General features: G+C 46.1%; 1 protein-coding gene across 1 annotated transcript in view; it reads right to left on the bottom strand.

Moving 5' to 3' along the window:
* The window catches only part of LOC109877777 (E3 ubiquitin-protein ligase SH3RF3), a 127,886-nt gene that overhangs the window by 31,350 nt on the left and 76,591 nt on the right, over nt 1–19,945 (bottom strand). Inside the window, exons 2-3 of the mRNA XM_031806086.1 lie at nt 10,522–10,809; nt 4,465–4,560 (exon numbers count right to left, since the gene is read on the bottom strand). Of these exons, the coding sequence (XP_031661946.1) occupies nt 4,465–4,560; nt 10,522–10,809 (384 nt within the window). The remainder of the gene's footprint in view (nt 1–4,464; nt 4,561–10,521; nt 10,810–19,945) is intronic.

The raw sequence follows: 19,945 nt of genomic DNA, 5'->3' as shown, positions 1-19,945 counted from the left end.
GACTGTAGAGGGCAGGACAGAGTGGATCTGTCTCAGTGTGTGAGTATAGACTGTAGAGGGCAGGACAGAGTGGATCTGTCTTAGTGTGTGAGTATAGACTGTAGGGGGCAGGACAGAGTGGATCTGACTCAGTGTGTGAGTATAGACTGTAGGGGGCAGGACAGAGTGGATCTGTCTCAGTGTGTGAGTATGGACTGTAGAGGGCAGGACAGAGTGGATCTGTCTCAGTGTGTGAGTATAGACTGTATGGGGCAGGACAGAATGGATCTGACTCAGTGTGTGAGTATAGACTGTAGGGGGCAGGACAGAGTGGATCTGTCTCAGTGTGTGAGTATAGACTGTAGAGGGCAGGACAGAGTGGATCTGTCTCAGTGTGTGAGTATAGACTGTAGGGGGCAGGACAGAGTGGATCTGACTCAGTGTGTGAGTATAGACTGTAGGGGGCAGGACAGAGTGGATCTGTCTCAGTGTGTGAGTATAGACTGTAGGGGGCAGGACAGAGTGGATCTGACTCAGTGTGTGAGTATAGACTGTAGGGGGCAGGACAGAGTGGATCTGTTTCAGTGTGTGAGTATAGACTGTATGGGGCAGGACAGAATGGATCTGACTCAGTGTGTGAGTATAGACTGTAGGGGGCAGGACAGAGTGGATCTGTCTCAGCGTGTGAGTATAGACTTTATGGGGCAGGACAGAGTGGATCTGACTCAGTGTGTGAGTATAGACTGTAGGGGGCAGGACAGAGTGGATCTGTCTCAGTGTGTGAGTATAGACTGTAGGGGGCAGGACAGAGTGGATCTGTCTCAGTGTGTGAGTATAGACTGTAGAGGGCAGGACAGAGTGGATCTGTCTCAGTGTGTGAGTATAGACTGTAGAGGGCAGGACAGAGTGGATCTGTCTCAGTGTGTGAGTATAGACTGTAGAGGGCAGGACAGAGTGGATCTGTCTTAGTGTGTGAGTATAGACTGTAGGGGGCAGGACAGAGTGGATCTGACTCAGTGTGTGAGTATAGACTGTAGGGGGCAGGACAGAGTGGATCTGTCTCAGTGTGTGAGTATGGACTGTAGAGGGCAGGACAGAGTGGATCTGTCTCAGTGTGTGAGTATAGACTGTATGGGGCAGGACAGAATGGATCTGACTCAGTGTGTGAGTATAGACTGTAGGGGGCAGGACAGCATGGATCTGTCTCAGTGTGTGAGTATAGACTGTAGAGGGCAGGACAGAGTGGATCTGTCTCAGTGTGTGAGTATAGACTGTAGGGGGCAGGACAGAGTGGATCTGTCTCAGTGTGTGAGTATAGACTGTAGAGGGCAGGACAGAGTGGATCTGTCTCAGTGTGTGAGTATAGACTGTAGGGGGCAGGACAGAGTGGATCTGTCTCAGCGTGTGAGTATAGACTGTATGGGGCAGGACAGAGTGGATCTGTCTCAGTGTGTGAGTATAGACTGTAGAGGGCAGGACAGAGTGGATCTGTTTCAGTGTGTGAGTATAGACTGTAGAGGGCAGGACAGAGTGGATCTGTCTCAGTGTGTGAGTATAGACTATAGAGGGCAGGACAGAGTGGATCTGTCTCAGTGTGTGAGTATAGACTGTAGGGGGCAGGACAGAGTGGATCTGTCTCAGTGTGTGAGTATAGACTGTAGGGGGCAGGACAGAGTGGATCTGTCTCAGTGTGTGAGTATAGACTGTAGAGGGCAGGACAGAGTGGATCTGTCTCAGTGTGTGAGTATAGACTGTAGGGGGCAGGACAGAGTGGATCTGACTCAGTGTGTGAGTATAGACTGTAGGGGGCAGGACAGAGTGGATCTGTCTCAGTGTGTGAGTATAGACTGTAGAGGGCAGGACAGAGTGGATCTGTCTCAGTGTGTGAGTATAGACTGTATGGGGCAGGACAGAATGGATCTGACTCAGTGTGTGAGTATAGACTGTAGGGGGCAGGACAGAGTGGATCTGTCTCAGTGTGTGAGTATAGACTGTAGAGGGCAGGACAGAGTGGATCTGTCTCAGTGTGTGAGTATAGACTGTAGAGGGCAGGACAGAGTGGATCTGTCTTAGTGTGTGAGTATAGACTGTAGGGGGCAGGACAGAGTGGATCTGACTCAGTGTGTGAGTATAGACTGTAGGGGGCAGGACAGAGTGGATCTGTCTCAGTGTGTGAGTATGGACTGTAGAGGGCAGGACAGAGTGGATCTGTCTCAGTGTGTGAGTATAGACTGTATGGGGCAGGACAGAATGGATCTGACTCAGTGTGTGAGTATAGACTGTAGGGGGCAGGACAGAGTGGATCTGTCTCAGTGTGTGAGTATAGACTGTAGAGGGCAGGACAGAGTGGATCTGTCTCAGTGTGTGAGTATAGACTGTAGGGGGCAGGACAGAGTGGATCTGACTCAGTGTGTGAGTATAGACTGTAGGGGGCAGGACAGAGTGGATCTGTCTCAGTGTGTGAGTATAGACTGTAGAGGGCAGGACAGAGTGGATCTGTCTCAGTGTGTGAGTATAGACTGTATGGGGCAGGACAGAATGGATCTGACTCAGTGTGTGAGTATAGACTGTAGGGGGCAGGACAGAGTGGATCTGTCTCAGTGTGTGAGTATAGACTGTAGAGGGCAGGACAGAGTGGATCTGTCTCAGTGTGTGAGTATAGACTGTAGAGGGCAGGACAGAGTGGATCTGTCTTAGTGTGTGAGTATAGACTGTAGGGGGCAGGACAGAGTGGATCTGACTCAGTGTGTGAGTATAGACTGTAGGGGGCAGGACAGAGTGGATCTGTCTCAGTGTGTGAGTATGGACTGTAGAGGGCAGGACAGAGTGGATCTGTCTCAGTGTGTGAGTATAGACTGTATGGGGCAGGACAGAATGGATCTGACTCAGTGTGTGAGTATAGACTGTAGGGGGCAGGACAGCATGGATCTGTCTCAGTGTGTGAGTATAGACTGTAGAGGGCAGGACAGAGTGGATCTGTCTCAGTGTGTGAGTATAGACTGTAGGGGGCAGGACAGAGTGGATCTGTCTCAGTGTGTGAGTATAGACTGTAGAGGGCAGGACAGAGTGGATCTGTTTCAGTGTGTGAGTATAGACTGTAGAGGGCAGGACAGAGTGGATCTGTCTCAGTGTGTGAGTATAGACTATAGAGGGCAGGACAGAGTGGATCTGTCTCAGTGTGTGAGTATAGACTGTAGGGGGCAGGACAGAGTGGATCTGTCTCAGTGTGTGAGTATAGACTGTAGGGGGCAGGACAGAGTGGATCTGACTCAGTGTGTGAGTATAGACTGTAGGGGGCAGGACAGAGTGGATCTGTTTCAGTGTGTGAGTATAGAATGTAGAGGGCAGGACAGAGTGAATCTGTCTCAGTGTGTGCAGGACAGGGTGGATCTGACTCAGTGTGTGAGTATAGACTGTAGAGGGCAGGACAGAGTGGATCTGTCTCAGTGTGTGAGTATAGACTGTAGGGGGCAGGACAGAATGGATCTGTCTCAGTGTGTGAGTATAGACTGAAGGGGGGCAGGACAGAGTGGATCTGTCTCAGTGTGTGAGACGTCGCCATCTCCATATTAATAGATATGCTAATCAGAACATATGCTAATGAGCCTGTTAGATTGATCCTGCACTGACGGCATTACTCTCAGGGGACGAATGGAGACGCACACACAGTCTTTCTCTATGAAGGTCAAATACACACTCAGACACAGACAGACAGTGAATTCCTCTCCCCATCTCATGCATATGTTCCCACAGTATACACAATATACCTGAATGTGTGACTGTCTCTTTACACTATTCACAAGGGCCTTCACCTTTTACCTCACCAGAAATGGTGTGAGAGTTTGTGTGTGTGTGTGTGTGTGTGTGTGTGTGCGTTGTTCTCTGAGGCAGAACCATCCTTCACCCTGTACTTTCTTTCTCTCTGTGATCATCTTTCATCTGAGCAGCCCTGTGCTCACTGTGCCATACAGTGTGTGTATTTGTGTGTGTTTGGACGTCAACATTCTAACAGTCTAATGAATACATTTTATATATGCTATTTCGAGGCATTTATGGGGGTAATTATCAACGGGGCAGGGCACCTTCAACTGTTGGGAGTAGGACTGGCAGCAGAGGGAAACCAGTCAAAAATGTCCTCCTTCAATTTGTGATATTAAGATTCTAACAACGACAGTGTGTTATGACGTCCACATGACCCTCTAGGCTCTTCTTGTGTTAAAGGTGTGAAGGGTTAACAGCGCACAGCTACACCACCATAGGAGACAAGGAGAGAGGACAGAGCTCCTTCCTCCCTCCCCCAACGCTCCACACGCCTCCAGCTGGGACACCCTCATTATGTCCCCCCCTACTAACCCTAACCTCCCCCCTTCACAACACACATACGCACGCACACATAGCCTCCCGTCGAGTCAAAGTGATGGAAGACTCTTAATTATTGATGTATCCCTATCTAATAAGACCCCCCCCGTGTGTGTTTGTTGTTACCTCTACATAGAGGATGGGGAAGATCCCGATCTTATCTCCCAGCATGCCCTCTGCCCAGTTGTCATCCACTCGTCTGATCACCGTCAGAACCTCATCCTATTGAACAGACAGTATGGTTTATAAGGACAAAACAGGAATTAAGCTTATATTCATCTCTCTCTATCTCTCTCTCTCTCTCTCCTCTTTTTGGTGGTGACATGCTGATAAAAAATGGGGTAAAACTGATTTCCCTGCATTAAAATCACCATGTGTGAGTCTCTCTTTCTCTCACTCTTTCTCTCACTCTCCCACACTATCTCCCCTCTCCCTCTCTAACTTGGCCTGCCCCCTTCTGCCTCTGCCCCTGACCTAATGATACCACTGTCTCTACTAAATTCTCATCATCACAGAGGGAAATAAGGAGAGGGAGGGAGAGGATTGTAGAAAGAGAAACAGTAAGAGAGGGATAAGGTTTCTCTCTCTCTCCTAGAGATATATTATCTGACCCACTGGCCCTGTTACATGCAGGCTTACATGCTGCTCTCCTTCACTCATTCACTCCCTCTCTGTCTCCCTCTCCGTCTCCCTCTCCGTCTCCCTCTCCGTCTCCCTCTCTGTCTCCCTCTCTGTCTCCCTCTCTGTCTCCCTCTCCGTCTCCCTCTCTGTCTCCCTCTCCGTCTCCCTCTCCGTCTCCCTCTCCGTCTCCCTCTCTGTCTCCCTCTCCGTCTCCCTCTCTGTCTCCCTCTCCGTCTCCCTCTCCGTCTCCCTCTCCGTCTCCCTCTCTGTCTCCCTCTCCGTCTCCCTCTCTGTCTCCCTCTCCGTCTCCCTCTCTGTCTCCCTCTCTGTCTCCCTCTCCCTCTCTGTCTCCCTCTCCGTCTCCCTCTCTGTCTCCCTCTCCGTCTCCCTCTCTGTCTCCCTCTCCGTCTCCCTCTCCGTCTCCTTCTCTGTCTCCCTCTCCGTCTCCCTCTCTGTCTCCCTCTCCGTCTCCCTCTCCGTCTCCCTCTCTGTCTCCCTCTCCCTCTCCGCCTCCCTCTCATTCTCTCTTTGAATTTAAACCCATCCTTCCATTTAGTAATTTAGCTAGGGAACTGCAGCTGTGATTCTGTGTGTGCGAAAAGGAAGTGCATGTCTGTGTCTCTCTGTCCTGACTTGGCCCTCAGCCCCATCCTGAGAGAGTGTATGAGGCCAGGTGCTGCTGAGGAACACACACACAGAGAATGAGAGAGAACGAGATATGTTCCATTCGCCAGTGTCCTCACCTAGAGTGTGTAACAGCATGAACAAATGATGAGCTTTGAAGAGGAGAGGAGCAGAGGGAATACAAATCACTGTTTATCACAAACACTGTGCTAGAGAAGGGGGGTTACTCTCTCGCTCTCCCACATAGGAGGAGAAAAACTATATTCAGATAGAGAGGGAGAAAGATAGACGGAGGAGAAGGTAGACTGCTTAGATAAACACAAAACATCCAGTAGGGTATCATAGAGAGCCTCCACTCCACTCTTCTGGGAAGGCTTTCCACTAGATGTTGGAACATTGCTGCAGGGACTTGCTTCCATTCAGCCACAACAGCATTAGAGAGGTTGGTCACTGATGTTGGGCTACTAAGCCTGGCTCGCAATCAGCGTTCCAATTCATCCCAAAGGTGTTCGATCAAATCAAATCAAATCACATTTTTATTTGTCACATACACATGGTTAGAAGATGTTAATGCGAGTGTAGCGAAATGCTTGTGCTTCTAGTTCCGACAATGCAGTAATAACCAACGAGTAATCTAACCTAACCCAACAATTCCACAACTACTACCTTATACACACAAGTGTAAGGGGATAAAGATGTTAGATGAGGCTCTGTGCAGGCCACTGAAGTTCTTTCACACCAATATTCGGCAATCCATTGCTGTATGGACCTCGCTTTGTGCACAGGGGCATTGTTATGCTGAAACAGGAAAGGGGCCGTCCCCAAGCGGTTGCCACAAAGTTTGAAGCACAGAATCGTCTAGAATGTCATTGTGTGCTGCCTAGCCCGAACCATGAAAAACAGCCCTTCCTTCTCCACCAAACTTTGCAGTTGGCACTATGGATTGTGTAAGGTAGCGTTCTCTCCTGGCATCCGCCAAACCCAGATTCGTCCGTCGGACTGCCAGATGGTGAAGCTAAGGACTCTGGGACTAAACACCTCCCTCTGCACCTCCCTCCTGGACTTCCTGACGGGCAGCCCCCAGGTGGTAACGGTAGGTAACAACACATCCGACACGCTGATCCTCAACACAGGGGTCCCTCAGGGGTGCGTGATCAGTCCCCTCCTATACTCCCTGTTCACTCATGCCTGCATGGCCAGGCATGACTCCAACACCATCATTAAGTTTGCCGATGACACACCAGTGGTAGGCCTGATCACCAACAACGACGAGACAGCCAATAGGGAGGAGGTCAGAGACCTGGCCGTGTGGTACCAGGACAACAACCTCCCCCTCAACGCGATCAAGACAAAGGAGATGATTGTGGACTACAGGAAAAGGAGGACTGAGCACGCCCCCCTTCTCATCGACGGGGCTGTAATGGAGCAGGTTAAGAGCTTCAAGTTCCTTGGTGTCCACATTACCAACAAACTAACATGGTCCAAGCACACCAAGACAGTCGTGAAGAGGGCACAACAAAACCTATTCTCCCTCAGGAGACTGAAAAGATTTGGCATGGGTCCTCAGATCCTCAAAAGGTTCTACGGCTGCACCATCGAGAGACTGGTTGCATCACTGCCTGATATGGCAACATCTCGGCATCCGACCGCAAGGCACTACAGAGGGTAGTGCGTACAACCCAGTACATCACTGGGGCCAAGCTCCCTGCCATCCAGGACCTCTATACCAGGTGGTGTCAGAGGAAGGCCCTAAAAATTGTCCAAGACTCCAGCCACCCTAGTCATAGACTGTTCTCTATGCTTTTCCAAGGCAAGCGGTACCGGAGCACCAAGTCTAGGTCCAAGAGGTTTCTAAACAACTTCTACCCTCAAGCCATAAGACTCCTGAACATCTAATCAAATGGCTACCCAGACTATTTGCATTGCCCCCCCTCTTTTACGCCGCTGCTACTCTCTGTTATCATCTATGCATAGTCAGTTTAATAACTCTATCTACAGTGCCTTGCGAAAGTATTCGGCCCCCTTGAACTTTGCGACCTTTTGCCACATTTCAGGCTTCAAACATAAAGATATAAAACTGTATTTTTTTGTGAGACACAATCATGAAGTGGAACGAAATATTGGATATTTAAAACTTTTTTAACAAATCAAAAACAGAAAAATTGGGCGTGCAAAATTATTCAGCCCCCTTAAGTTAATACTTTGTAGCGCCACCTTTTGCTGCGATTACAGCTGTAAGTCGCTTGGGGTATGTCTCTATCAGTTTTGCACATCGAGAGACTGACATTTTTTCCCATTCCTCCTTGCAAAACAGCTCGAGCTCCGTGAGGTTGGATGGAGAGCATTTGTGAACAGCAGTTTTCAGTTCTTTCCACAGATTCTCGATTGGATTCAGGTCTGGACTTTGACTTGGCCATTCTAACACCTGGATATGTTTATTTTTGAACCATTCCATTGTAGATTTTGCTTTATGTTTTGGATCATTGTCTTGTTGGAAGACAAATCTCCGTCCCAGTCTCAGGTCTTTTGCAGACTCCATCAGGTTTTCTTCCAGAATGGTCCTGTATTTGGCTCCATCCATCTTCCCATCAATTTGAACCATCTTCCCTGTCCCTGCTGAAGAAAAGCAGGCCCAAACCATGATGCTGCCACCACCATGTTTGACAGTGGGGATGGTGTGTTCAGGGTGATGAGCTGTGTTGCTTTTACGCCAAACATAACGTTTTGAATTGTTGCCAAAAAGTTCAATTTTGGTTTCATCTGACCAGAGCACCTTCATCCACATGTTTGGTGTGTCTCCCAGGTGGCTTGTGGCAAACTTTAAACAACACTTTTTATGGATATCTTTAAGAAATGGCTTTCTTCTTGCCACTCTTCCATAAAGGCCAGAATTGTGCAATATACGACTGATTGTTGTCCTATGGACAGAGTCTCCCACCTCAGCTGTAGATCTCTGCAGTTCATCCAGAGTGCTAATGGGCCTCTTGGCTGCATCTCTGATCAGTCTTATCCTTGTATGAGCTGAAAGTTTAGAGGGACGGCCAGGTCTTGGTAGATTTGCAGTGGTCTGATACTCCTTCCATTTCAATATTATCGCTTGCACAGTGCTCCTTGGGATGTTTAAAGCTTGGGAAATCTTTTTGTATCCAAATCCGGCTTTAAACTTCTTCACAACAGTATCTCGGACCTGCCTGGTGTGTTCCTTGTTCTTCATGATGCTCTCTGCGCTTATAACGGACCTCTGAGACTCACAGTGCAGGTGCATTTATACGGAGACTTGATTACACACAGGTGGATTGTATTTATCATCATTAGTCATTTAGGTCAACATTGGATCATTCAGAGATCCTCACTGAACTTCTGGAGAGAGTTTGCTGCACTGAAAGTAAAGGGGCTGAATAATTTTGCACGCCCAATTTTTCAGTTTTTGAATTGTTAAAAAAGTTTGAAATATCCAATAAATGTCGTTCCACTTCATGATTGTGTCCCACTTGTTGTTGATTCTTCACAAAAAAATACAGTTTTATATCTTTATGTTTGAAGCCTGAAATGTGGCAAAAGGTCGCAAAGTTCAAGGGGGCCGAATACTTTCGTAAGGCACTGTACATGTACATATTTCCTCAATTGCCTCGGCTAACCGGTGCCACCGCACATTGACTCTGTACCGGTACCCTCTGTTGGTACCCGCTGTAAATAGTCTCGCTATTGTTATTTTGATGCTGCTCTTTAACTACTTGTTACTTTTATTTCCTATTCTTATTTGTATTTTTAAACTGCATTGTTGGTTAAGGGCTTGTAAGTAAGCATTACACTGTAAGGTCTACACCTGTTGTATTCGGCGCATGTGACTAATACAATTTGATTTGAAGAGTAAATCATCACTCCAGCCGACACTTGGCATTGCGCATGGTGATCTTAGGCTTGTGTGCAGCTGCTCGGTCATGAAAACCCATTTCATGAAGCTGCCGACAAACAGTTGATGTGCTGACGTTGCTTCCAGAAGCAGTTTGGAACTCGGTAGTGAGAGTTGCAACCGAAGACAGACGATTTTTTCCGAACTACGTGCTTCAGCACTCGACGGTCCCGTTCTGTTAGCTTGTGTACCACTTCTCGGCTGAGCCGTTGTTGCTCCTAGAATTGTACACGTCACAATAACAGCACTTACAGTTGCCCGGGGTTGCTCTAGCAGGGCAGAAATTTGACATACTGATTTGTTGGAAAGGTGGCATCCTATGATGGTGCCACGTTGAATGTCACTGAGCTCTTCAGTAAGGCCATTCTACTGCCAATGTTTGTCTATGGAGATTGCATGGCTGTGTGCTCGATTTTATACAGCTGTCAGTGTAACCGATGTGAAATGACTAGCTAGTTTGCGGGGTGCGCTCTAATAACGTTTCAATCGGTGACGTCACTCGCTCTGAGACCTTGAAGTAGTTGTTCCCCTTGCCCTGCAAGAGCCAGGGCTTTTGTGGAGCGATGGGTAACGATGCTTCTTAGAAGGCAGTTGTTGAGGTGTGCAGGGGGTCCCTGGTTCAAGCCCAGGTAGGGGCGAGGAGAGAGGGACAGAAGCTTTACTGTTACATCAGCAATGGGTCTGGCTGAAATAGCCGAATCCACTAATCTGAAGGGATGTCCATATACTTTTGTATATATATTTATATTCCACACTCTGACAATACTCGTTCTGATATGTCTTCATTTTTGCGTGTATTGTTTTGTTTTGTTAGGTATTACTGTACTGTTGGAGCTAGAAACATAAGCATTTTGATGCACCTGCAATAACATCTGCAAAATATGTGTACGGGACCAATAAAATGACATTTTATTTGATCAGTGTCCATGTAAACGTATTCATAGATACACACACAGTGGATTACAGTGAGTCAGCGTGTGTTCGTGTGTTTAGGTTTGTGTGTGCGTGCATGTGTGTGTGTGTACCTTCGAGAAGGCCAGACAGTCTTTGTCCTGATCTTTGTCTTTGACTTCAAAGTCGTACAAGGCCTTTCCAGTGGGCGGAGTTTGGCTCAGCGGCCGTAACAACGCGATGTAACTAGCTGGCAGGAAACCATGACAACTGTTCAGCTCCCCATGGTACCAGTTGTCGTCAACTTTACGTCGCAGGATGATGATGTCCCCTTTTGCAAACTGCAGGTCTCCAGGTTCCTTCCCCTCGTAGGAATAGAGAGCCTTTCCACAGGGCAGGGTTAGGGTTAGATTAGGTAAACTCTGGAGGAGAGAGAGGAGATAAGTTAGACCTTCCCACAGGGCAAGGATGTTCTGGAGTGGAGAGAGGAAATATGTTAGACCTTCCCACAGGGCAGGGCGGGTAAACTCTGGAGGAGGGAGAGGAGACACGTTAGACCTTCCCACAGGGCAGGGCAGGTAAACTCTGGAGGAGAGAGAGGAGACACGTTAGATCTTCCCACAGGGCAGGGCGGGTAAACTCTGGAGGAGGGAGAGGAGACACGTTAGACCTTCCCACAGGGCAGGGTGGGTAAACTCTGGAGGAGAGAGAGGAGACACGTTAGACCTTCCCACAGGGCAGGGTGGGTAAACTCTGGAGGAGGGAAAGGAGACACGTTAGACCTTCCCACAGGGCAGGGTGGGTAAACTCTGGAGGAGAGAGAGGAGACACGTTATACCTTCCCACAGGGCAGGGCGGGTAAACTCTGGAGGAGAGAGAGGAGACACGTTAGATCTTCCCACAGGGCAGGGCGGGTAAACTCTGGAGGAGGGAGAGGAGACACGTTAGACCTTCCCACAGGGCAGGGTGGGTAAACTCTGGAGGAGAGAGAGGAGACACGTTAGACCTTCCCACAGGGCAGGGCGGGTAAACTCTGGAGGAGGGAAAGGAGACACGTTAGACCTTCCCACAGGGCAGGGCGGGTAAACTCTGGAGGAGAGAGAGGAGACACGTTATACCTTCCCACAGGGCAGGGTGGGTAAACTCTGGAGGAGAGAGAAGACAGACCCTATACCAGAGATAAGCAACTATAAAATATAAACGCAACATGCAACAATTTCAAAGGTTTTACTGAGTTACAGATCATATAAGGAAATCAGTCAATTGAAATTAATTCATTAGGCCCTAATCTATGGATTTCACATGACTGGGAATAAAGATATGCATCTGTTGGTCACAGATACCTTAAAAAAGGGTGAGGGGCGTGGCTCAGAAAACCAGTCAGAATCCGGTGTGACCACCATTGGTCTCATTCAGAGCAACACATCTCCTTCACACAGAGTTGATCAGGCTGTTAATTGTGGTCTGTGGAATGTTGACCCACTCCTCTATGGCCAAGTTGCTGGATATTGGCAGGAACTGGAACACATTGTCATACACATCGATCCAGAACATCCCAAACATGCTCAATGGGTGACATATCTGGTGAGTATGCAGGCCATGGAAGAACTGGGACATTTTCAGCTTACATGAATGTGTACAGATCCTTGGGGCTGTGCATTATCATGCTGAAACATGAGGTGATAGTGTCGGATGAATGGCACAACAATGAGCCTCAGGATCTGGGACACTCAGTTCACAACGTTGACATCAGCAAACCACTCGTCCACACAACACCATACATGTGGTCTGTGGTTGTGAGGCCGGTTGGAAGTACTGCCAAATGCAAATTGCACACTCCCTCAAAACTTCAGACATCTGTGACATTGTATTGTGTGACAAAACTGCACATTTTAGAGTGGCCTTTTATTTTCCACAAGGTGCACCTGTGTAATGATCATACTGTTTAATCGTTTTTTTGATATGCCACACATGTCAGGTGGATGGAGTACCGTGGCAAAGGAAAAATGCTCATTAACAGGGATGTGAACAAATTTGTGCACAAAATTTGAGAGAAATACGTTTTTTGTGCGTCTGGAAAATTTCTGGGATCTTTTATATCAGCTCATGAAACATGGGACCAACACATTACATGTTGCGTTTATATTTGTGTTCAGTATAGATTCAGCTGCAGGACGGATTTTGTTGGGCTGGATGGTCAGGGGGGCGGAACATAATTACAGAAAGTAGTCACACCTCTAGCTTTTTCCACTATTTGTTATGTTGCAGGCTGAATTTAAAATGTATTAAATTGAGATTTGTTTTCACTGGCCTACACACAATACCCCATAATGTCAAAGTGGAATTATGTTTGTAGAATTTTACAAATGAATTAAAAATGAAAAGCTGAAATGCTGAAATGTCTTGAGTGAATAAATATTCATACCCTTTGTTATGGCAAGCCTAAATAAGTTTAGGAGTAAAAATGTGCTTAACAAGTCACATATTAAGTTGCATGGAATATGTGTGCAGTAATAGTGTTAAACATGATTTTTAAATAACCACGACATCTCTGTACCCCACATATACAATTATCTGTAAGTTCCCTCAGTTGAGCAGTGAATTTCAAACACAAATTCAAACACAAAGACCAAAGAAGGTCACCTACGGGTATATGGGTAAAAAAAAAAGGTTTTTGAATTTGAATTTGAAGACATTGAATATCCTTTTGAGCATGATGAAGTTATTAGTTACACTTTGGATGGTGAATCAACACACCCAGTCACTACAAAGATGCAGGCGCCCTTCTTAACTCAGTTGCCGGAGAGGAAGGAAACCACTCAGGAATTTCACCATGAGACCAATGTTGACTTTAAAACAGTTACAGAGTTTAATGGCTGTGACAGGAGAAAACTGGTGATGGATCAACAACATTGTAGTTACTCCACATTACTAACCTATACAGACTGGAAAGAAGGAAACTTGTACAGAATAAAAATATCCCAAAACATACATACATCCTGTTCGCAATAAGGCACTAAAGTAAAAGTGCAAAAAATGTGGCAAAGAAAGCGTCATGTTATGGGTATGCTTGTCAGCGTCGAGGATTAAGATGTTTTTTTAAATTAAAATAAACGCAATAGAGCTAAGCACAGGCAAAATCCTAGAGGAAAACCTGGTTCAGTCTGCTTTCCACCAGACACTGGGAGACAAATTCAGCTTTCAGCAGGACAATAACCTAAATCACAAGGCCATATATACACTGGAGTTGCTTATCAAGATGACATTGAATGCTCCTGAGTGGCCTATTTACAGTTTTGACTTAAATAGTCTTGAACATCTATGGCAAGACTTGAAAATGGCTGTCTAGCAATGATCATCAACCAACTTGACAGAGCTTGAAGTATTAAAAAAAGAGTGTGCAAATATTGTACAATCCAGGTGTGCAAAGCTCTTAGAGACTTACCCAGAAAGACTCACAGCTGTAATCACTACCAAAGGTGATTCAAACATGTATTGACTCAAGGGTGTGAATACTTCTGTATTTCATTCTCAATAAATTTCCCAACGTTACTAAAAACATGTTTTCACTTTGTCATTATGGGGTATTGTGTGTATATTAATATTTTATCCATTTTGAATTCAGTCTGTAACACAACAAAATGTGGAATAAGTCAAGGGGTCTGAATAATTTGTGAAAGCACTGTATAATAAGTTGTACACTGCAAATTGACCACAACTAAGCCCAAAAAGAGATCGTGAAAATAACAATCATTTTTTTATACCATGCTTACCTTGAGACATGATCACGTACTGTATGTCTCTTTTTTATTCGTGGGAATATTTGGGAATAGATTTCCTAAATTAAACTGGTGGTTTTACATTTTTAGAAATGAATGCTGTCTCGTGATCAATGGATTTGTCCATTCAAATACAGTCATTGGCCTAGCTCAACAAGACAATGAAAGTTTTACAAATCTGCCTGTCCACACTGGGAAGAACCATTAGTGTCAGCCTCTTGGCAGATTTGGATTCTGCTGTTGTTGATGTCTGTAAGCAGGATGTAGCCCTGCTGCTTGTCTCCAGTGGTCATGTGATGTCAACCTGATGAAAGGACTGCCAGAGTGTATGTCCAATCCTGCCCTGAGACAGACAGACACAGCCCGGGGCTCTAACTGATCTGACAGCAGCCTGAAGCTCTAACTGATCTGACAGCAGCCTGAAGCTCTAACTGATCTGACAGCAGCCTGAAACTCTAACTGATCTGACAGCAGCCTGAAGCTCTAACTGATCTGACAGCAGCCTGAAGCTCTAGGCGCAGAAAACAGCACAACTCAGAACACATCTAAAGTCAGAGCTGACGCAAGGCCAGTGTGTGTGTGTGTGTGCTCCCTCTCTTTCCACATCCTGCCACTGGCATGAACACCATGCAGAATGACAGATGAGAAGAAAGGGAGAGAGAGAGAGGGGCGGATAAAGAGAGATGGAATGACAGATGAGAAGAGAGGGAGGGTAGTACTCTTGCATTCCGTGGCTCATTACACACACACATCATGAAGCTCTAATGTACAACACATTCCCCTGATTATATCATTCCATTAGCTCCGGGGTTACACTTTATTTGGATAGTTGATAAGGTTACGGTTAGGTTTAGAATAAGGGTTAGGGCTACGGTTAGGCTAAGGGTTAGGTTTAGGGTTAGTATAAGGGTTAAGGTTAGGGTTACTAGATAGTTAGTTGATATGTTACTGATAGTCCGTAGATAGTACCTACAATTGTACTACAAAGTCCTTCAAACTAGCTTTGGTTGTAGAATGTTGACAACAAAATGTGTAACACAAACATGCACACACTTCTTTCCTGCTGCCAGTGTGTGTGTGTGTGTGTGTAATGGTATAGTACAACCAGAGTGCAGTCTATTAATCATCATTAACTCCTTATTGAGTACCTGCAGTCAGCTACACAGCTAAAGTACTGCTACTGGACCAGTCAGTCAGCTACACAGCTAAAGACCTGGTACTGGACCAGTCAGTCAGCTTCACAGCTAAACTACTGCTACTGAACCAGTCAGTCAGCTTCACAGCTAAAGTACTGCTACTGGACCAGTCAGTCAGCTTCACAACTAAAGTACTGCTACTGAACCAGTCAGTCAGCTACACAGCTAAAGTACTGCTACTGAACCAGTCAGTCAGCTACACAGCTAAAGTACTGCTACTGAACCAGTCAGCCAGCCAGCTTTACAGCTAAAGTACTGCTACTGGACCAGTCAGTCAGTCACACAGCTCAATACTGCTAATGAACCAAACAATTATAAGACGTTTCTAAGAAATGGACTAGCTCTAGACTGACCCCCCCCCCCCCCCCCACACACACACACACACACACCCTCTCCTGTCCTCCTGGGCTTTCAGGAGAAACCCATTACTGATCCCCACTGGGCACACACACCTCTAATTACTGCACCACAGGCGAGAGAGAGCTGCCTGGTGTGTGTGTGTGTATGTTTGTGTGTGTCAAGGCAGCCTAGTCTCCCTGTGCAGCATTGAGATCCCATCTGCTCCTGTGTCTGTCTCTTTAAAGCCTGATCTGCTAGCTGTTTTTTCTCCTCTTCTCCTTCTCTTAATTTCTCCCTCTCTTTCTCCTCTTTCTCTCTTCCTCCCTTTCTCTTCTCTCGCCTTTCCTCTGTTCAGTAATAAACTATTTCTGTCCTTGGAGGGGCACTGAGCAGTTACCTGTTACCTCTCTGCTACAGCTACTGGACAATCAGTGTGTGTGTGTGTGTGTGTGTGTGTGTGTGTGTGTGTGTGTGTGTGTGTGTGTGTGTGTGTGTGTGTGCGTGCGTGCGTGCGTGCGTGCGTGTGTGTGTGTTTACCTCCAGTAATAGCATAGTAAATCTGTAATGTTCCTGTTCCAAGACCAGCATTCCATAAAACCTGCTGTTTGTGAAGGAGATCACGTACAGTTGCCCTAATACCGAGCCCGTCCCTAACACCCACACACACTTCATTCAGACATAGTTGGTGATTTCTCACAAAACTAGAACAGAAGAAGACCATGATTTTGGGAATTTTCACAAAATTTATTCCATAGACGGGTAGGAAAGATTGTTGACATATATTTGACATTTGTATCTTAAAGCATTGAGAAATAATGAATTGAAGTCGGAACATTTGTGACATTTTGGCCATACCGATGCCTCCTTTAAAGGTCCAATACAGCTGTTTTTTTTCTCAATATCAAATGATTTCTGGGTAAAAATTAGGTACTTTACTGTTATTGTTTTCAATTAAAATGGTAAAAAAATAAACCAAAATAGCTTCTTAGCAAAGAGCAATTTCTCAAGAAAGAATTTTGTTAGGGCTGTCTGGGAGTTTAGGGAAAGGGAAAGAGGGATACCAGTCAGCTGTACAACTGAATGCATTCAACTGAAATGTGTGGACACGAATGTATATATATACAAAAGTATGAGGACACCCCTTCAAATTAGTGGATTCGGCTATTTCAGCCACACAGCCATGCAATCTCCATAGACAAACATTGGCAATAGAATAGCCTTACTGAAGAGCTCAGTGACATTCAACGTGGCACCATCATAGGATGCCACCTTTCCAACTAGTTCATTCATCAAATTTCTTCCCTGCTAGATCTGCCCCGGTCAACTGTAAGTGCTGTTATTGTGAAGTGGAAACATCTAGGAGCGACAATGGCTCAGCCGTGAAGTGGTAGGCTACACAAGCTCATAGAATTGGACCACCGAGTGCTGAAGCCAGTACAAATCGTCTGTCCACGGTTGCAATACTAACTACCGAGTTCCAAACTACCTCTGGGAGCAACGTCAGCACAAGAACTGCTTGTCGGGAGCTTCATGAAATGGCTTTCCATGACCGAGCAGCAGCACACAAGCCTAAGATCACCATGCGCAACGCCAAGCATTGGCTGGAGTGGCGTAAAGTTCGCCATCATTGGACTCGCGTTCCTGGAGTGATCAAATCAAGCTTCGCCATCTGGCAGTCTGACGGACGAATCTGGGTTTGGCGGATGCCAGGAGAACGCTTCCTGCCCCAATGCATAGTGCCAACTGTAAAGTTTGGTTGAGGAGGAATAATGTTCTGTGGCTGTTTTTCATGGTTTGGGCTAGGCCCCTTAGTTCCAGGAAAGGGGAATCTTAAAGCTACAGAATACAGTGACATTCTAGACAGTTCTGTGATTCCAACTTTGTAGCAACAGTTTGGGGAAGGCCCTTTCCTGTTTCAGCATGACAATGTCCCCATGCACGAAGCGAGGTCCATATGGTTTGTCCAGATCGGTGTGGAAGAACTTGACTGGCCTGCACAGAGCCCTGACCTCAACCCCATCAAACACTTTTGGGATGAACTGGAACGCCAACTGCGAGCCAGCCCTAATTGCCCAACATCAGTGCCTGACCTCACTAATGCTCTTGTGGCTGAATGGAAGTAATTCCCCACAGCAATGTTACTGATAGTCTGTAGATAGTACCTGAAATTGTACTACAAAGTCCTTCAAACTAGCGTTGGTTGTAGAATGATGACAACAAAATGTGTAACACAAACTTGCACACACTTCTTTCCTGCTGCCAGTATGTTTGTGTGTGTGTGTGTGTGTGTGTGTGTGTGTGTGTGTTTGTGTATAGGTATAGGTATAGTACAACAGAGTTCCCAGAAGAGTGGAGGCTGTTATAGCAGCAAATGTGGGACCAACTCCATATCAATGCCCATGATTTTGGAATGAGACGTTCGACAAGCAGGTGTCCACATACTTTTGGTCATGTAGTGTATCAATACATAAACACAAAATATGTAGGTCAAATAGGGTAGAGGCTTTGTGCCATGAGGTGTTGTTTCATCTGTTTTTTTAAACCAGGTGTTCATTTGAGCAATATGAGATGGAAGGGTGTTCCATTCAATAATGGCTCTCTATAATACTGTACGCTTTCTTGAATTTGTTCTTGATTTGGTGACTGTGAAAAGACCCCTGGTGGCATGTCTGGTGGGGTAAGTGTGTATGTCAGAGCTGTGTGTAAGTTGACTATGCAAACAATTTGGAAATGTTCAACACATTAATGTTTCTTATAAAAAGAAGCAGTCAGTCTCCTCAACTTAGCCAAGTGATACTGGCATGCATAGCATTTATATTATCCCTCTGATTACAATGAATATCTCTGTTCTGGAGCTTAACTAGGTCTTTGTTTGCAGCACTTGACCACACGATGGACAATGATCAAGAATTGTGGAGAAGCAGAGCTTTATTACGGACAGACCTCTCCCCATCTTTACAACCATTGAATCTATATGTTTTGACCATGACAGTTTACAATCTGAATCAAATCAAATCAAATCAAATTTTATTTGTCACATACACATGGTTAGCAGATGTTAATGCGAGTGTAGCGAAATGCTTGTGCTTCTAGTTCCGACAATGCAGTAATAACCAACAAGTAATCTAGCTAACAATTCCAAAACTACTACCTTATAGACACAAGTGTAAGGGGATAAAGAATATGTACATAAAGATATATGAATGACTGATGGTACAGAGCGGCATTGGCAAGATACAGTAGATGGTATTGAGTGCAGTATATACATATGAGATGAGTATGTAAACAAAGTGGCATAGTTAAAGTGGCTAGTGATACATGTATTACATAAAGATGCAGTAGATGATATAGAGTACAGTATATACATATACATATGAGATGAATAATGTAGGGTATGTAAACATTATATTAGGTAGCATTGTTTAAAGTGGCTAGTGATATATTTTACATCATTTCCCATCAATTCCCATTATTAAAGTGGCTGGAGTTGAGTCAGTGTGTTGGCAGCAGCCACTCAATGTTAGTGGTGGCTGTTTAACAGTCTGATGGCCTTGAGATAGAAGCTGTTTTTCAGTCTCTCGGTCCCAGCTTTGATGCACCTGTACTGACCTCGCCTTCTGGACGATAGCAGGGTGAACAGGCTCGGGTGGTTGCTGTCCTTGATGATCTTTATGGCCTTCCTGTGACATCGGGTGGTGTAGGTGTCCTGGAGGGCAGGTAGTTTGCCCCCAGTGATGCGTTGTGCAGACCTCACTACCCTCTGGAGAGCCTTACGGTTGTGGGCGGAGCAGTTGCCGTACCAGGCGGTGATACAGCCCGACAGGATGCTCTCGATTGTGCATCTGTAGAAGTTTGTGAGTGCTTTTGGTGACAAGCCAAATTACTTCAGCCTCCTGAGGTTGAAGAGGCGCTGCTGCGCCTTCTTCACGATGCTGTCTGTGTGGGTGGACCAATTCAGTTTGTCTGTGATGTGTACGCCGAGGAACTTAAAACTTACTACCCTCTCCACTACTGTTCCATCAATGTGGATAGGGGGGTGTTCCCTCTGCTGTTTCCTGAAGTCCACAATCATCTCCTTAGTTTTGTTGACGTTGAGTGTGAGGTTATTTTCCTGACACCACACTCCGAGGGCCCTCACCTCCTCCCTGTAGGCCGTCTCGTCGTTGTTGGTAATCAAGCCTACCACTGTTGTGTCATCCGCAAACTTGATGATTGAGTTGGAGGCGTGCGTGGCCACGCAGTCG

The sequence above is a fragment of the Oncorhynchus kisutch genome, linkage group LG26 (assembly GCF_002021735.2).
Source record: "Oncorhynchus kisutch isolate 150728-3 linkage group LG26, Okis_V2, whole genome shotgun sequence".
NCBI lineage: Eukaryota > Metazoa > Chordata > Actinopteri > Salmoniformes > Salmonidae > Oncorhynchus > Oncorhynchus kisutch.
This window is presented reverse-complemented; position numbering and strand designations above follow the sequence as displayed.